At 42.8% G+C, this 18,149-nt stretch overlaps 1 protein-coding gene across 3 annotated transcripts in view; it reads right to left on the minus strand.

Moving 5' to 3' along the window:
- The window catches only part of NLN (neurolysin), a 59,361-nt gene that overhangs the window by 6,367 nt on the left and 34,845 nt on the right, over positions 1 to 18,149 (minus strand). For all 3 annotated transcript variants that reach the window (XM_075182748.1, XM_075182742.1, XM_075182759.1), the window contains exons 10-11: positions 1,137 to 1,323; positions 624 to 752 (exon numbers count right to left, since the gene is read on the minus strand). In XM_075182748.1, coding sequence (XP_075038849.1) covers positions 624 to 752; positions 1,137 to 1,323 — 316 coding nt within the window. The remainder of the gene's footprint in view (positions 1 to 623; positions 753 to 1,136; positions 1,324 to 18,149) is intronic.

Raw genomic sequence — 18,149 nt, forward strand, 5'->3', positions numbered from 1 at the left:
GGATTAAAAATACACAGGAAGATTGAGAAGGACTACAGCTAATGCATACATTATAAACAGACACCCCACTGCCCCTCCACATTATAGAGCTGCTCTACACTGAAGCTCATCTATTTGGCATGAAGGGCCTCATGTAGAGTTATGATCAAATGCAGCTAAAGGGTACAAATTTGCACCTGAACAAATCCTGTTGCTATGTAAGGGCAGCAAATGATCATTTTTTAATGCAGGGAAAATACCGGCTACTATTGCATGTAGCACAAAAATACTGAGCAGTTTTATTTTAACACTGCAATTTAGAGGCCGATCAATTAACTGCGAGGGTCCGTAGAAACTAATTAAAGTTAATTGAATCAACCCCTTTAAGCTGAGCTAGTACACTCTAAAGAACTCAAAATCTGTCTGCACATTTTAAATTTCTACTCCCCCTGCAGTGCAACATGGTTTTGAAAGGGTCAAAATTGCACCTTTCAGTAGATTTACTAAACTTGAAATGAGGCATTAAATGGTTAATGATGGATGTAAGAATTTCTGTGTGAAGTCTGTGAAAGTGTTCAGAACTTTAGCCACTCCACCCAAATAACACTGAACTGACTGGTAGCAAAAAGAAGGTGGTGCAGTACCTGGTGTTGCGGATATCCCCAGAATCTCCGCTGAGTATCTGGCATATTCACTGGCTGTATCAGCAGACGACTTTGTGTGGAGAGACTGGTCCAGTGTACTGAGAACAATTTGGCGAAGAGTCAGGAGACCTGGCAGACACAGGAACACAATGCAAAAAGTTTACTAAGTGTTTATCATATCAATGCTGCTTTAGAGACATACTGTTTCCCTGCAGAGATTTGTCAAACATTAATATTGACGTATTACTTCACCCAGTTACCTCTGATAAAAGTATTTTACTCACTGCACTTACAACGGATTCTTAGTACCAAAAAATACCTGGGGTCTGGCACTGAGGCTGTGCAGCGGTCCACCAGCAACTTGTGTGCACACTGTGCTGCTCACTTCACTCAAGCATGCTCCCACCGGCAGTGAGTTGTCGGTGGACAACACGCTGCCTGCCTGGAAAAAGACTGGGTCCTTACACAAATGCTAACTCCAGAAGGTAATTAGTCAAACTACAGTATCTTTACCTGTGTTGGCTAATCTGGATTCAATTAGTTTTTCCAGCAGTTCATCTGGAACAGGACTGCCATCTATGTAATGTCCAGACATTCTCTGTAAGGCCTCTTTCTCCCATACCCAATTCTCCAGCATCTGGGATGGAACCTCAACAAAATCCATTTCAACATTTGTACCACTAAATCGAGAAAATTTTGTCTGAAAATAGACAGAAAAATAAATAACTTTATTCTTTCAATGCTAAAAAAGAAAGGCATAATTTTGAGAAGAAAATAAAAGTTACTTGTCATTTGCGGTTATGTTAAAACATAAAATAAGTAAGGATGCCGCATGCCCTTTATTTAAGAATTTGGTTGTATACTCGACACTTCACAAATCTTTGGCTGAATACTGATCTACAGTAGTCTCACTAGCTACCTCTCCAACAACTTCCTCCCTCCACCCTGCTCTTTTCTTTGTACACCTCTTCACTTGCTTTACTCATCAGTTCCTTCAGCCACCAATACCACCTCTATGCCGACGACACAGAAATCTACCTCTCATCTCCTGACCTCTCCCATTCCCTCCTCACTAAAATGTCATGCTGCCTCTCTGCCATCTCCTTTTGGATGTCATATTGTTTCCTTAAACTTAACATGGCTAAATATGAACTTATAGTCTTCCCTCCTTCAAGGCTATCCTTCCCTCCACCCTCTCCATCACCATTGGTAATACGACATCTCCTCTCTTCCTCAAGTTCGGTGCCTGGAGATCATCCTTGACTTCTCCCTCTCCTTCACCCCCCACATTGAATCCCTCACCTAATCCTGCCGTTTCCATCTCAGCAATATACACTTTATGTACAAAAGTATTTGGACGCTTGACCATTACACCAACAGGGACCGTAATGACATTGTATTCAAATACATATACTTTAATATGAAGTTAATCCCCCTTTTGAAGCCATAACAGCTTCCACTCTTCTTGGAAGGCTTTCCACAAGATGTTGTAGTGTTTCTGTGGGGAATTTGTGGCCATTCATTCTGTAAATAAAAAATTAATAATAATAATAATAATACAGCATTTATGAGGTCATGCACTGATGTTGGATGAGAAGGCCTGGCTCGCAATCTCCGTTACAGTTCATCCAAAAGGTGTTCGATGGAGTTGAGGTCAGGGCTCTGTGCGGGCCAGTCAGGTTCTTCCACATTGAACTCATCAAACAATGTATTTTTAGTCCTTGCTTTGTGCACTGGGGCACAGTCATGTTGGAATAGAAAACGGCCTTCTCCAAACTGTTGCCACAAAGTTGGAAGCATAACATTGTCTAAAATGACTTGGTATGCTGAAGCATTAAGATTGCCCTTCATTGGAAATAAGGTGCCTAGCCCAGACCCTGAAAAGCAGCCCCATACCATTATCCCTCCTACAGAGAAGCGTGATTTGTTACTCCACAGAACACTTTTCCACTGCTCCACAGTCCAGTGTCTGTGTGCTTTACACCACTCCATCCGATGCTTGGCATTGGATGGAGTGGTGTAAACTTCGGAACTCTTCAGTTATAGAATCAGCCGAGCGTTGGTGACTTTTACGCACCAGGAACCAGTGGTGTCTTTTATGAACTCTGCAACAATCATATTAAAGAGCTTCTGGCTAAAGAATATGGAAACCCCAACTGTTGACCATTTAATTACTGGACATAACATTTTTGTGACCATATAAGTAGGATAATACTTTATATGTTGTCCTGTGCTGATCTCCAATCATTTGATAAAGCATACACCTATACCTGGAGTCTCACTCATGGCTCAATCTCTACCCTTCCTAATCATGCCCACATTAGAGATGTTATGGACATCCTGACTTCCAACTTATCAGGACTTGTACGAGTGTTAAAATCATTTTCTCAAGAGTGCATTTACCATGTCTCAATGAAGCCAAGTATATGCAGACAGGGGTTTAAAAATAATAATTTAAGAGCATGGACCTGTATACACAAGCTTTCTGACAAGCGTTCGCTTTATTTTTCATTGTGTCAATTTCGACATTGCCTGCAGCATTGCGAAGTGTTAGGACCTTAACAAAAAACACAAACGCGGAAACTGAATATTTATCTTATATCTCAACCAAAAAGCCATACTGTGGAGGGAATTCAAATAACCGTAATGTTCCTCAGAACATCACGGCTGCGCATTTTTACCGTTACTATGGTAAAATCACTTACCTCATGCGCATTATACACAACTGTGATACTCACACAACATCCCTTTGCACATATAGGCACCCGTTGAATTTTATTGGTGTAAAGCACATTTCTATAGACTGCAGGTTGTAAAGACTATTACAGTCTATGGAGGAATTTGGTCACTGTGCACTGATGCCAATTTGTATTTTCTTAAATGTTGCTTTCCCTGTAAATGACCTGGTCCTTGCTGCAGATATTTTACAACTGTAATTTACGTAAATGTAAATCCTCATTCCCGCGTGTATGTTATGCTTTAACATCTTTATATTCTGTTCTTGTACTGTCTATTCCATTCATCCGGTAGTGTTTCCAGCTAACGTAATGCTGGAATCCCAGGGTTCTAATCAACCAAAGGGAAGAGATTGTTTTGGTTTACTGATGAAGAAAAAGGAACAAATACAGCATGGTGCAGTGATACAGGAATGAGTCACCGTACATTAATTGACTTCTACTAAGAACCACAATTGAGACCTGAATCTCAAGTGTCAGTTTATTAGTACATCCTGTGTCAGGAGAATGAAGAAGAATGAGCTCATCTTCTGCCGATGATTCACAGCAAACAAACGTTACAGAATTCCTACATCCACAGCACTGGGATCCCCATTAACAATTATTTTCCCTTTGCAAACTAAACAAATAACGATCTACGAGGATTATTTACTAATATTGCATTCAGATGCAATACCAAGTCAATCAGGTATTTGCTTTTATTTTCTAACTTGCTCTAGACAGATGACAGCTAATTGCTTGCTGTAGTTTACTGCAAAGTGGTACCTCAATGCAACATTACCAAATAACTCTCTATGTACTGTCATTGTGAGAACCAGGGCCGGACTGGGACTAAAAATCAGCCCTGGCATTTAAAGCACACAGGCCCACCTCTGTTGAAAAAAATGTGTGCGACAGTGCAGTGGCGGTGCCGCCAAGGGCGTAGCTACATTATGTTGGGGGCGTGGTCAAAATGGTGCGTTGATACATACATTATAATAAAACATTACATTTATCAGACCCTCCCCATCCACATTACGCCACCACCCCAGATACATTATGACACCCCCAGCCCACTGTACTTATCTATGCTTCTGATGCTGCTGACATTCCTGTAGAGTGAGCAGGGAAGCTCTTAGTTTCACGAGATTAATAAATCTCATGAGACTTAGAGCTCCTCGGCTTGCTCTGCAGGCTGTGTCCTGAGCGGAACTGGGAGCACAAATTCCTCCTGCTGACCAGAACTGGATTAAGGCTCGGGGGGCCCGGCACTTAAGTCATAGGGGCTCCTATAATGTAATTTGGCTATTAGACAAATTTTTGACAAATACACAGGCAATACTGTGTGCACTACTGTTAGGTGCACGCAGTTCTGCCTTAACAAGCAGTACAGTGTGAAGTAGGACATATCTCCCAACTGTTCTTGTAGTCAGACCAAATCCTGACTAAGCGGGACAGTCACCCATCAAATTCAGAACAGTTGGCAGACTGTCCTGGTCTCTCCTACCTGTCTTGTCATGGTCACCACTTGTGGCTGCTGGTGTCTTTAGATCAGTTGCTGCTTGTCTGGATCCTGGAATGTTGGATGCCCTATTAGGAGAAAAAGTACATGAGTAAATGAAATTTAGCCCTGGTGTTAAATCAATATAGCATCCACGTTTTAAAATTAGGCCTCACTGCAGCCACTCATTAAAATACTAGTATTCACATTTGATAAATAAATCTATTTCCCTCCAACTAGCCCTGACATTAAATAGTATTCCCATTTAATAAATAAAAATATTTTCCTCTCTCCAAACAACCCCAGCAAGAAATTAAATAGCATTTAAGTTTAATAAATATATCCATTTCCTACAACCACCCCAGGCATTAAATAACTCATAATCACATTTAATAAATATACCTCATTTTCCACACACAGCCCCACATTCAATTAATAGCTCCCAAACCACCCCAGCATTAAATTAAAAATCCAATCACCCCATCTTAAATTGATAGGCCCCACTATTAAATTGCCCCTCCATCCCCCACAAATTGAATAGCACCCAATAATTAGCCCCTACCTGCAATTCACCATTAGATTAACCAGCCTACCACCCACATTATATTAAGACCCCCCCCCATCCACACATTATAGTCATACACCGATCCCCCCCCACACACACACATTATAGTCGTATGCCGCCCCCCCCCCCCCACACACACACACATTATGGTCATACACTGACCCCCCCCACACACACATTATGGTCATACACTGACCCCCCCCACACACACATTATGGTCATACACCGGCCCCCACACACACACACACACACACACACATTATGGTTATACGCCGGCCCCCACACACATACAATAGTCATACCCTGTCACACACAAAACATACTATATTTTCACTGTCACACACGTACACACTATAATCATACCCTGGCACCCACATACTTTACATACCCTGGCACCCACATACTTTACATACCCTGGCACCCACATACTTTACATACCCTGGCACCCACATACTTTACATACCCTGGCACCCACATACTTTACATACCCTGGCACACACATACTTTACATACCCTGGCACACACATACTTTACATACCCTGGTACCCACATTCTTTACATAATCTGGCACCCACATACTTTACATACCCTGGCACCCACATACTTTACATACCCTGTCACACACACATACTTTACATACCCTGGCACCCACATACTTTACATACCCTGGCACCCACATACTTTACATAATCTGGCACCCACATACTTTACATACCCTGGCACCCACATACTTTACATACCCTGGTACCCACATTCTTTACATACCCTGTCACACACACATACTTTACATACCCTGGTACCCACATACTTTACATACCCTGGCACCCACATACTTAACATACCCTGGCACCCACATACTTTACATACCCTGGCACCCACATACTTTACATAATCTGGCACCCACATACTTTACATACCCTAGCACCCACATACTTTACATACCCTGGCACCCACATACTTTACATACCCTGGCCAGGGCCGGATTAAGGGAATGGAGGCCCCTGGGCTAAGGGGCCCTCCATTCCCCGCGAGGCCCCCAATGTGAGCCGTCCGCCGCCCCCCACCCCCCGCGAGGACCCCCCCAAGCACTTACCTGTCAGTGCAGTCCTCCGTCCCGGCGCGCTGTAAGCTCCTTACTGAGGAGATCTCGCGAGAGTTCATGAACTCTCGCGAGATATCCTCAGTAAGCAGACTACAGCGCGCCGAGACGGAGGACTGCACTGACAGTACTCAGCAGCATTGATCGGGCCGGGGGCGCCCCCGCCCCCGACCGATCAATAATGCTGCTGAGGAGTTTGAAGGGCCCCCTGGATGCCCGAGGCCCCTGGGCTATAGCCCAGTTAGACCTCGGGTTAATCCGGCTCTGACCCTGGCACATAAACTACCCCCCCCTCCTTCCTTACCTTGTTGTGCGCTCCGCGGCGCGCTGTGCAGTCTCTCCTATCACATAGGACGGCACCTATCACGTGGTGCGCGTCCCATGTGACATCGCCAGATCCATTCATAGAAGAGGAGGGGAGAAGAGGACGCGCAGCCACCAGGAAGTAAGTATACAGCCGGCCCCATTTCTCAGCGCACAGACTGTCATGCAGGAATTCCGGCATGACAGTCTGTGCGCTGAGCGATGGGGCCGGCCAGCTAGCAACCGGCCCATCTGGCCATCGGCCCTTCTGGCATTTGCCAGAAGTGCCAGATGGCCAGTCCGGCCCTGGTGAGAACATTACAGCACTAAAAACAGATGTTGGTCCCAGCATGCACCTGTGTCAGAGAGCTATACAGTCCTAGGTCAATGGCTTCTTTTCAGTGCTGGAGAAAGCGCTCGTCAATATAACGCATGATGTAAGATTTTGTTATCACTTATTATAGGGATGTATGTAATCCAGGATTCAGTTCATTTAGCACCATTCTAAAGGTTGTTTTTTTTTTAGCAGTATTATGTGTTAGTTAAATTCTCTGAATATGAATTTGGTGTATCCATTGAGAGATATGCAGCAATGGTCAGGTCCACAAGCCATTTCCTACTGATAAGCATGTGGTTTCTCTCCATGTGTCAGCCTCTAAATAGGAAACTGCGCTACAGACTTTAATTGCTGGGTGTCAGGAAATATTAGGTGTGAAATAGCAGCAAAGCGGAGAATAGGCAGCATGAACAGGACTATGGTTAAATCAAACAAAAAGTTAAATAGGTCACAGACAGGAGGGGAAGTTACAGTACTTAGAAGGACTGGCTCTGTATCAACCATAAACTGATAAACTGCATCACAATACAATATAGCTGACATATACACCTATGATGAGAATATCTGTGATATGGCAATTTGGTGCTTACTTGGAAGCATATTACAGCAATGTACAGCATCTTCAGTACATAAGCTAGTGATGTATTTTTCAAACAAGTACTAAAGGAAATTTGTATCACTGCTCAATTAAATGAAGAATACTCTAAATAATAAGCTAGAATACTCAGTAGTTCCAACCTTTTATTCATTTAGAGAAGTCTGGTTTTAAAACCACTCATAACTAAAACTAAACAAAGGACAACTTTAGTAGCAGATTCTCAACTAACAGACCGTCATGGACACGTTGGAAAGTAGGTGATGCTCTGAAAAGTCTCAGCTAACCAGAATTCATCGCTGCCTGAAATTCTCCAAGATTCGGGAATTGATTTGCAAGATCGCAGGATATAGGGATTGTAAAGCAAAGGGGATGGTGTATGGTGTTACAACCCCTTAATCTAATGTATACCTAAACTGCACTTTTTAGCCATGTTGTTATCAGGCAGTATCAGTGATGGAACTATAACATCTCCTTGGAAAAGTACTTCAGGGGTTAAATTCCACCTCCACAAGGAACACTCAGGAGTTGAGTGAATTAAGCTACCATTGTCATTTCTGTTTGACACTACTGTCCACTAGTGAGCTCTATAGGCAGCCAGGAGCCGGACCCAGCAGGGGTCACCTGAGGGAAGACACCTGGGGAGGTAGGGGAGGGGGCTGGATTGTGTGAGAAGCCCACCAATCGAGACCTTTTGCAACTCCCCTGGGCCGGCAGTTCCCAAGGTGGGATTATGAGGTGATAAAACAGGCTATCCTAGGAGCTGGACATGTATGTGACTGACTTTGGCCAAGGGGTGATGCTCTGCCAGAGATGTGCTGTGGAACCTATCTCACTGGATTTATTTGAACAGATTTCCTCACTTGTTGGACCTGCTATTGTGAAGGGGTCGTGCTGTATTTAATCCTGTTCTGCAGAATAAATCACCCTTCTATTTTTCCTCTAATACCGTGTCTGAGTGATTTGGGAACCACGCATCTTAATTCTTAACAAGGACATACAAATAACCATGTTATATGCTGTTAGTCGTTTAATGTTTCAAGCAGAAAATAGAAGCACCTGCAGTCTTTACTGCAGAGTGGTTATAATTCACATTTATATAAACCTGTTTCCACCTTATTAAGTCTCATCAGTGTGGGATATGGATTTGAGCTACTGCAGGGTAAGGCTTAGAATGTGCCTAGTTTGAGCATACAATACACTTTAGAATACACCTTTGAAATGCCCTCTACTGTATAGTTCACAATGTAAATGTCTCAATATGTGTAACAAGCGAGAAACCACACATTTTAAATGGAAATGGATTCCTCCAGCGCTCAATTAGTTGCTACAAAAATATGGGTATCTTGGAAAAAAGTATAAAGTATGCAAAAATATAAAAATAACATTTTTGGAATATGATAAAGTGTTTAATCGCATCTATTGGGCGTTCATGATGAGAGCTTTAGGCAACATGAGCTTCATGGGAAAATTTTAAATAGCATCTCCGCCATTTATTATAATCATTCATCTTTTCTACTGGCATAAGTAAAGGTTCTCCCATTTGCTCACTTTAAGGAACTCCTAGCAAATAAGATTCACTCTACCGCTAGTTTTGGAAGAATAAGGAGGTATAAGATTGTGTAATATGCAGATGATCTCAGTCAATGGAATAAAATGTTTTTGGATTGGCTGAATCAATTCGGTTAATATGCATATGCTACCAAGATAGTTTTACCTTTTTCATATACTTCTTATCCATGCTGCTAAATTCGATCAGCACCACATTTCAAAATTGCTCTAGAGTTCAATTACGCTCCCTGAAGATATGTCTCCAGCAGGGCTGGATTTACCGCTAGACAACTGCCTAGGGCCTAGCGGTACCCAGAGGGCCCAGTTAGGCGCTCCCTCTCTGTCCGCCGACATACTGAAATAAACTGCTGCCGGAAACAGACTAAAAGACAAACCAGTCATGTGATCGCATGCGCCGCTCCCAGCAGTCTCTCCTCCTCTCTTCTCCCACTGAATGAGGAGGAGAGACTGCCGGGACCTGTCACGCGGTTTTTTTTTAGTCTGTTTCCGGCCACTGTGAGGGGGACTAACCAAGGAGCTGCGCGCTGGAGAAGAAAGAAGACAAGAAGACCAGAAGACAGAAAAGAGGAATACAAAAGAGAAAAAGACAGGTAAGTAAAATGGAGGCACATAGGGTGAGGTGATAATGAAGGGGCATAGAGGTGACATAATGAAGAGGCACAGGGGTAATACAATGAAGGGGCAGAGGGGTAATATAATGAAGGGGCACAGAGGTGATACAGTGAAGGGGCACAGAAGTGATACAGTGAAGGGGCACAGAAGTGATACAGTGAAGGGGCACAGAAGTGATACAGTGAAGGGGCAAAGGGGTAATATAATGAAGGGGCACAGAGATGATATTGTGAAGGGGCAAAAGTGGCAATAAATGGGCATAGTGTGATGATTGAGGGACAAAAGTGACAAGGGCACATCCTTGGATTTATGTGTATTATTTTTGCAAACAACTTAATAAGTATTTCTGTCCTGACTTAAATACTTATTAGGTTGTTTTGACCCAACTACTTAAAAACCGGGACTGCTCGGTAATTATTTAGGGGTGCCTTTTTCTGTAGCAGGGTGGCCTTGCTCTTTTCACATGTTAGGTACGCCCCCAAAGAGGCAAGACACGCCCCCACCTCCTTTGGCTACGCGGCGGCACATACTTTCACTTCTACTTAACTATAGGGGTATATGGTAGGCTACAAAAATATAGTGCTATGGATTGTTTCAGGTAGGGGGCCCAAAACCTGTATCCTGCCTAGGGCCCCATGAGGTCTAAATCCGGCTCTGGTCTCCAGGTGAGAACATGGATAGCCCCAATTTTAAAAAATATGTTTAGAAGCTCAACTTGTACAATGTCCTCAGGCAACATACGCCCCTAATGCCACAATGGCATACCCCTAACACAAAGGTTTGGGCTGATCTAGAATCAGAGAGCACTGAACTACCATCGCTCTCCACCCTCCTGTGGTTTCTTAAACATTAACATCCATCCTCCGTGAATAGCCATCCCATTCTCTCATTGTCTTCATAAAGAGGGGGCTACTCTAGTAAGCTTTACCACCTAGCAAGTCTATGGTCATCCCTAATTCCAATCTGGAGGAACCAAATGATTCCAACTGGGAAAATCCTGCCGACTCTTAGGATCTGAGGGTAACTTAAGGTTTCTCACCAAGATTTTGGTGCTCCTTAACTTCCTTTTGTACAAGATTGAAAAGATAATTGCTCTTCCAAATAGCTGTTTTTATAGAAATCTTCAAATTAGATGCCACTTCCACACGAACAGTAAATCAGTCGGATTTTAACTACTTTTGAAACGCTATGCGTTAGAAATCCAACCCTCATCTTTATCTTCTGCTATTTCCATTCCCAACTCCCCCTTTAAAGACCCTCACAAAGTGGGAAACTGCTCTTGTAGAAACTATTGAGGGTGATGAGTGGATGGATATTTGGTACATTATTGCACGCAGATCAATCTGTGTTCAAATAAAGATAATATAAACTATTATATTGCTGGTACTATATCCCTTCTAAGCTACACAAAATAGATCATCCGAAACAAATGTGGGAGATGATGGTTATCTATTTGATCAGTTATTCACATATGTTGGAATTGACAAAAATGATCTAATTTTTGGAGCGACATCAGGAAATATTCATGCTCAATGTCACTCATGTAGATGTACCAAACTCCCCTAAATATATTATCCTCACCCTCCCTAATCAATCTGCTATTCGTCATCAAAATACATTTGGCATATTATCTCGGGAACTACCTGCCAGCTGCCCTCTGTTTGGAAATCTCACATCCCTTCAACATTCCTGGCAGTATTGAACAAAGCCTGGTATGTTTACCATATGGAATACATGACCTGCCTTTATCTACTTCTTTCTGCAGAGTCTGAGAACCTTGGACATCTTTCTATAACGGTTATCCTTACTTATTTTAACAAATATGAGAGTAATGCCATCCTGCTGCATTACTTGTGTTGCATGGATTGAGCCCACTTTGATTTTTATAGGTGTATAACTCAGTTTGGGAACATGGGATTTCCTTAGGGTAGAAAGGAGAATCATGGAGGCCCATGACACTTATTGGTGCCTGTGTAAGGTCATCAGCTGAGCCAAAAGTGGCAAGTAGACATGTGGCCAGCTTTTAATGCAAGTCAGTTCAGCTCTGATAAAGTGCCCATAAATGTTAGAGCAGGTGTTAACATACTATAACATAAGCTTAGATGTCGCTCATAGCGAAGCTACCCTAGTGCAGCACTGTCTAAATGGTGACTCTAATTGGTGACTCGTTCACCTGCCAGGACAGCACCTGTGGCCCTCAGCCTGACACACACTGTCATCTGTCCCTGAAGCCAACCAGGTGGCTGGGGCTGTGGTGGGCAAAACGATGTTATGCTGGACACAGGTTTCCAACATATCACCTGGTACTCCCACCAACTATTGGCAGACCTGCCTCCCCAGTGATCTCCAATTCCCTACCTTACACTTTCGGACAGGATAAAACGGGTTCCCATACAATCATAGGCTCCTCACACTACACACTCCTACACTACGAACGGAACACTGACTCTCTTGAGTTTGGTTGAGCTATTATTACAATCATTATTACAATTATTATTAATATTGTTATTGTTGCTTAAATCTGTTCTGGTATTGTTTTTATTGTGCTCCCCTAGAATTCAGCGCATATTCTATTAGGAAACTATAGTGCTATGTCTATTCCATTTTATATTGTTTTTTTTAAATGTGGTGTTCTATGCCACCATCTCAGTAAACAACATTATATATGGACCAAGATCTTAATTGACTGGCCTTATGCCAAAGAGTGAGCTGTCCTAGCTTATACTCGGACTGTTGTGTTTTATAGAAATTTGTTTCTTTTGCATTTACTGTAATGTTACTAGATACAATAAATATATTAAACAGAAACAAAAAAATTAAACAGAGGCATTCTTCAGCTCCCATAACCCAAAACACATATGGAAAATTGTTAACACCTTATTTATGACATTTATACACCAATCAGGCACAACATTTAAACCAATGACAAGTGAAGTGAATAACATTGTCATTACAATGGCACCTGTTAAGGGTTAGGATATATTAGGCAGCAAGTGAAAAGTCAGTTATTGAAGTTGGTGTGTTGGAAGCAGGAACAATGGGCAATCGTAAGGCTCTGAGCGACATTGACAAGGATCAAATTGTTATGGCTAGATGACTGGGTCAGAGTATCTCCAGAACGGCAGGTCTTGTGGAGTATTCTCGTGTATGCAGTGGTTAGTACCTAACAAAAGTGGCCCAAAGAAGGACAATCGCTGAACCAGTGACGGGGTCATTTGACGCACAAGGCTCATTGATGCGTGTGGGGAATGAAGGCTAGCCCATCTGGTCCAACCCTACAGGAGAGCTACTGTAGCACAAATTGCTATTAGCTATGATAGAAAGGTGTCAGAACACACAGTACATTGCAGCCTGCTGCATATAGGGTTGTGTATCTGCAGACTGGTCAGAGTGCCCATACTGACTCCTGTCCACCGCCATAAGTTCCTACAATGGGCACGTGAGCATCAGAACTGAACCATAGAGCAATGGAAAAAGGTGGCCTGAACTGATTAATCATTTTTTCTTTATAAAATGTGGACGGCTGGATTCATGTGCAATGTTTACTTGGGGAAGAGATGGCACCAGGATGCACTATGTGAAGAAAGCAAGCCGGCGGAGACATTGTGATGCTCTGAGCAATGTTCTGCTGGGAATCCTTGAGTCCTGACTCTCAGGTGGATGTTAATTTGATACGTACCGCCTAGCTAAACATTGTTGCAGACCAAGTACACCCCTTCATGGCAACAGAATTCCTTGATGGCAGTGGCTTCTTTCAGTAGGATAATGTGCCCTGACACACTGCAAAAACTGTTCAGGAATAGTTTGAGAAAGAGGACACAGAGATCAAGGTATTGACTTGACCTCCAAATTCCACCGATCTCAATCTGATCGAGCATCTGACGGATGTGTTGGAAAGAGGCCCCAACTTACAGGACTTAAAGGATCTGCTGCTAATGTCTTGGTGCCAGATACCACAGGACACCTTCAGAGGCTTTCTGGAGTCCATGCCTTGATGGGTCAGAGCTGTTTTGGCGGCATAACACAATATTAGGCAGGTGTTTTCTAATGTTGTGGCTGTATATTGTATACATAGGAGATGATATTTTAAGTTTATAATGCTCAATATAAGCAAATTAAAAGATCTGTTTCTGCAAACGTGTAAACATGTGTGTGCATCTACTCACAAAATAATTTTTTTGGGACTTTTTTTATTGCACTAGAAATAAAGAATTGTATCCAAGCAGCAGCTTTGAGCTCAGTATCTTTATATAGATATGGTCTCCGTGCCAATTCATTTAGAAACAAAAACTGGCAGCAGCCACAATTCCAATCAACATTATTCAAAGCACATAATGGCAATTTTTTGTTTACACAGAAAACAAACAGAACAGCAGGTTAAATAAAGCATGGAGGATTAGATCCCTCTGTGCGTTCCTCCTCTGTCACACTTCTTTAATAAGCTTTTTCCATATACTATGCAAGCTCTGCCGTTCGGTTTTTACAGCTAATTTTAGATGTTCAATCCAAAATAATCCAGGGGAATTAAGTTGAATATTTCCATGGTCACTTTACCAGTTGTAAGAATACATAAAGCATAAGATATCCATTTCTTCTAAAATACATGGGCATGCTTTTATAGCCCATCTATAATTCCTCAGTTGAGTGGCGTAAATCATATTTAACTGTGCAAATGTCATATGACTTCAAAGAGCGGCAGATGAGTGAATTTTCCATATACTTTAGAGTTTCACGACCTTGTGGACATGTTTTATAATCTCACACTCTCTTTTATGAGAGGCTGGTCTTCAATGTTCCTAATTGCACACTTTCAGCAGCACAGATCAGTTACAAAGCAGTGAGAGTTTATTTTTCCCCATAATTCATCATCCTGAAAATTACGCTGGTTTCTTGTTATTTTCCACAGTGATATCAAAACACTGGGCTTTGCTTATTCATGGTGAAATGATTGAAGTTCTACAGTGGATAAACATTACAACCTCCCAGTGCTGAGGCTATGGGTTCTATTCTACCCAGGACACTACGTGTATGGAGTTTGTATGTTCTCCTTGTGTTTGCGTGGGTTTCCTATGGATGTCAACTTTTGGCTGTTGCTGTCCGGGTGGAGAGGTGGGTGGTATGGGAGGAGAGGCCGAGGCTTGGCAAATCTTGTCATTTTGGCAGGCCACAATGACACGATTCTCAGGGAATCATGTCTACCCTTATTGATATGTGATTGGATTAGCAAGAGAAAGCAAATTGCAACATAAGAAACCTGCATTGTTATTGGTCAATGCTGACTTTTTTTAATCCAATAAGAATCAGCTAAGAAACGACTCATCTGCAATCAGGGGTTGCAATAAGGGCTGCGATAAGCACTAGGCTAGGGTAGCTGAGACCACAAAGATTTACTATGAAGGTCCATCTTTGTGTTAAAAAAGTAGTGTTAGGCATAACACATGCCTACTTTTAACATTTCTTAAAATATTGTATTTAACTACTTATGCAGGCTATAACCAGCATTAACTATACGCATATTGTGCCCAGCAGAGCCCACACAGACGCTGTACCGAGCAGTGCCCACATACTCACTGTCACCAGCAGAGCCCACATAATCACTGCCCCCAGCAGTGCCCACATAATCACTGCACCCAGCAGTGCCCACATACTCACTGCACCCAGCAGTGCCCACATACTCACTGTACCCAGCAGTGCCCACATACTCACTGTACCCAGCAGTGCCCACATACTCACTGTACCCAGCAGTGCCCACATACTCACTGTAACCAGCATTAAAGATGTATCTTTTGCGTACTTGAGCAAAGATGGTCTGCACACTTGTATTTTTACGTCTATGTTTTTAATTACTGGCCCATAAAGCCAGGAAATCTGAGAAGAGCCACCAAAAGGATTGCATCTCTTACACAGAATTCTTCTTCAAATGAAAAATCTACACTAAATATGAAACATTCAAAAAATGTCTGAGAAAACTTTTAGATTTTTCCTCCTTGCATTTTAATGGTGTTTAAAGCATATAGGTTAGTGGAGGCATATAATGAAGTGCCCATGATGCTGGGATGCAGGCTTAAATGTTTTGATCAAAATATGAACTAATACCTCGTTTTCATTTTGCTAGATACACACAGATATGTAGTGTTAAGTATAAGCACTGACAACTGTCTTTTGTTTTGCATACATATATGGGCATTTATACTGCCATGCAGCTGGTAGCATATATAACATGGGATTTACCAAGCGCGGGCTTATTATTTCTCTTTTTTCCTCCTCTGAGAAAAATGTATCCTCGCCCAGGGATTCCCTCTCCTCTCCTCTACTCTTGTCTGGTAAGGCTGGAAGTCTCACACTTCTGTGAACTAGCCAAAATACCCTGAACTATGTAAATAGCTCTGGCTTTTACTGTTCACATGTGCTGCGGATCCTCACAGTAAGCTCCTGTTTGACCCAGACTCAAGACTTGATGGTGGTGACTTGATGATAACCCATTACATGTTGATGTTAGAGAAGTGGGATCGAGCTGGGTCCTGCCTTGAACACTTGGGATCCAGCATGGAGTCGATGATGCAACACTTCTTGGCATCCAAAGGAACAGAGAGAAAAGGAGTATAGTCGCGGTTCTAACAGGCCCAAATGGAGCAAATGGCAAAACAAACAGAAAATGTACTCATGCTCTTCTAGGAGGAGAGGACTGCTGACCAGGAGCAGGAAAGGAGGCTGACCGATGGAGTAGAAACTGCCACCATTCAATGGCTCCTGTAATTCCTAAAACAGAGCAAGTCATCTTCCCTCTCACTGGAGTCTTTAAACCTCCTCACCTATTTCTCCATGAAAAACACTATGCTCTTCTCTGTTCCTTACATCCACTGTCTGGGTGCAATCTTTGAATTGTCCCTCTCCTTGGCTCCCCATATTCAGTCTCTCTCCCCAGCTAGTCACTTCCACTATTCAACATTGCTAAGATTAGAATCTTCCTCACCCTTGAAACAAGCAAAACTCTTATCCACTCTCTCATTATCTCCTATCTCGACTACTGTAACCTCCTTCCCACAAAGCCATCAGCCTCTCCCACCCCCACCCCCACCCCCCCCGCTTCTCCGACCTAATCCCCCTGACCTAGTCCCACACTTCCTCCCACCATTTCCGCTCTACCAAAGACCAGTACCTGAACTCCCCAATGATAACTACATTACACTCCCTCCTCTAAGACTTGTGCAGCGCTGCTTCACAAGTATGGAGCAAATTCCTGCATTCAGACTCTCCATCAGTGTCACATATTGCACCAGTTACCTTTCATTCTGGTCACTGTTCTTACCCGTTTCCCTTGGTTCTCACTCCCTGCATTCACTTGCTGGTCTGAACTAAGCATGTGCACACCTGGGGATAAATGTTTCAAGCTCCGATTTTGAAAATCCATTAATTTTCTCGCAGGTGTTTCATCTTGCTGATGTATTAAAGTGAGATTTTCTGTTAAATCGCCAGAGATGTGTTTCTGTCAAAATCACTATTTACAAAATAGATAGAGATCAAAGCTCCGACTGATTGCCACTCTAGCTATACAAGTCTCAAATGTATGAAGCTGTGATTAAGCAAACTCTCCTGAGTTTGCTTTAAAAATCACCAGATGCAACACGCTTCATCTTAGCAGCGTGATTAGTAAACACATCACTGTTACACTGCCCTGTCTATAAAGCCGGAGGTTCAGTGGCAGTCAAAAGTTTAAAAACAGATAAATGTACTAAAAAAAATAAAATGTGTCGGGTACCCCCGTCCAAGCACTATTAACCCTAGTGCTGCCAGCCTACTGCTGGTTGCGTGAAAATCGAGAATAAAATTTGTGTGGGGTCCCCCCGATTTTCATGCAACCAGCACTAGGCAAATCAGCCGGGGTAGGTGGCACTATAGCAGGGGGACACGCGGCATAGGTCCCTCTGCCATAAAGACAACCAACCCCAGGCGGTTTAGCGCTGGGCTGGATTTCCTAGGGAGTGGGGTCCACTGAAAAAAGGAGCAGGCCCCACCTCTAGGGACACCCAGTCCTGTGCTGAAAGCACTAGGGCTCTTCCTACACTCTTGGGTGGTGGGTGTCGGGTAATAACGGCAAATTAGTATGTAAAAAAACAAACAGATGCCATTTTGTTTTGTGTCACTACAAGTCCCAACCAGCCTAGGTGCCATAAGCAGTATGGACATGCTTATGCTTGTATAACTACAAGCACCAGCATACCCTTGGC

The sequence above is a fragment of the Mixophyes fleayi genome, chromosome 1 (genome assembly GCF_038048845.1).
Source record: "Mixophyes fleayi isolate aMixFle1 chromosome 1, aMixFle1.hap1, whole genome shotgun sequence".
Classification (NCBI taxonomy): Eukaryota; Metazoa; Chordata; class Amphibia; order Anura; family Limnodynastidae; genus Mixophyes; species Mixophyes fleayi.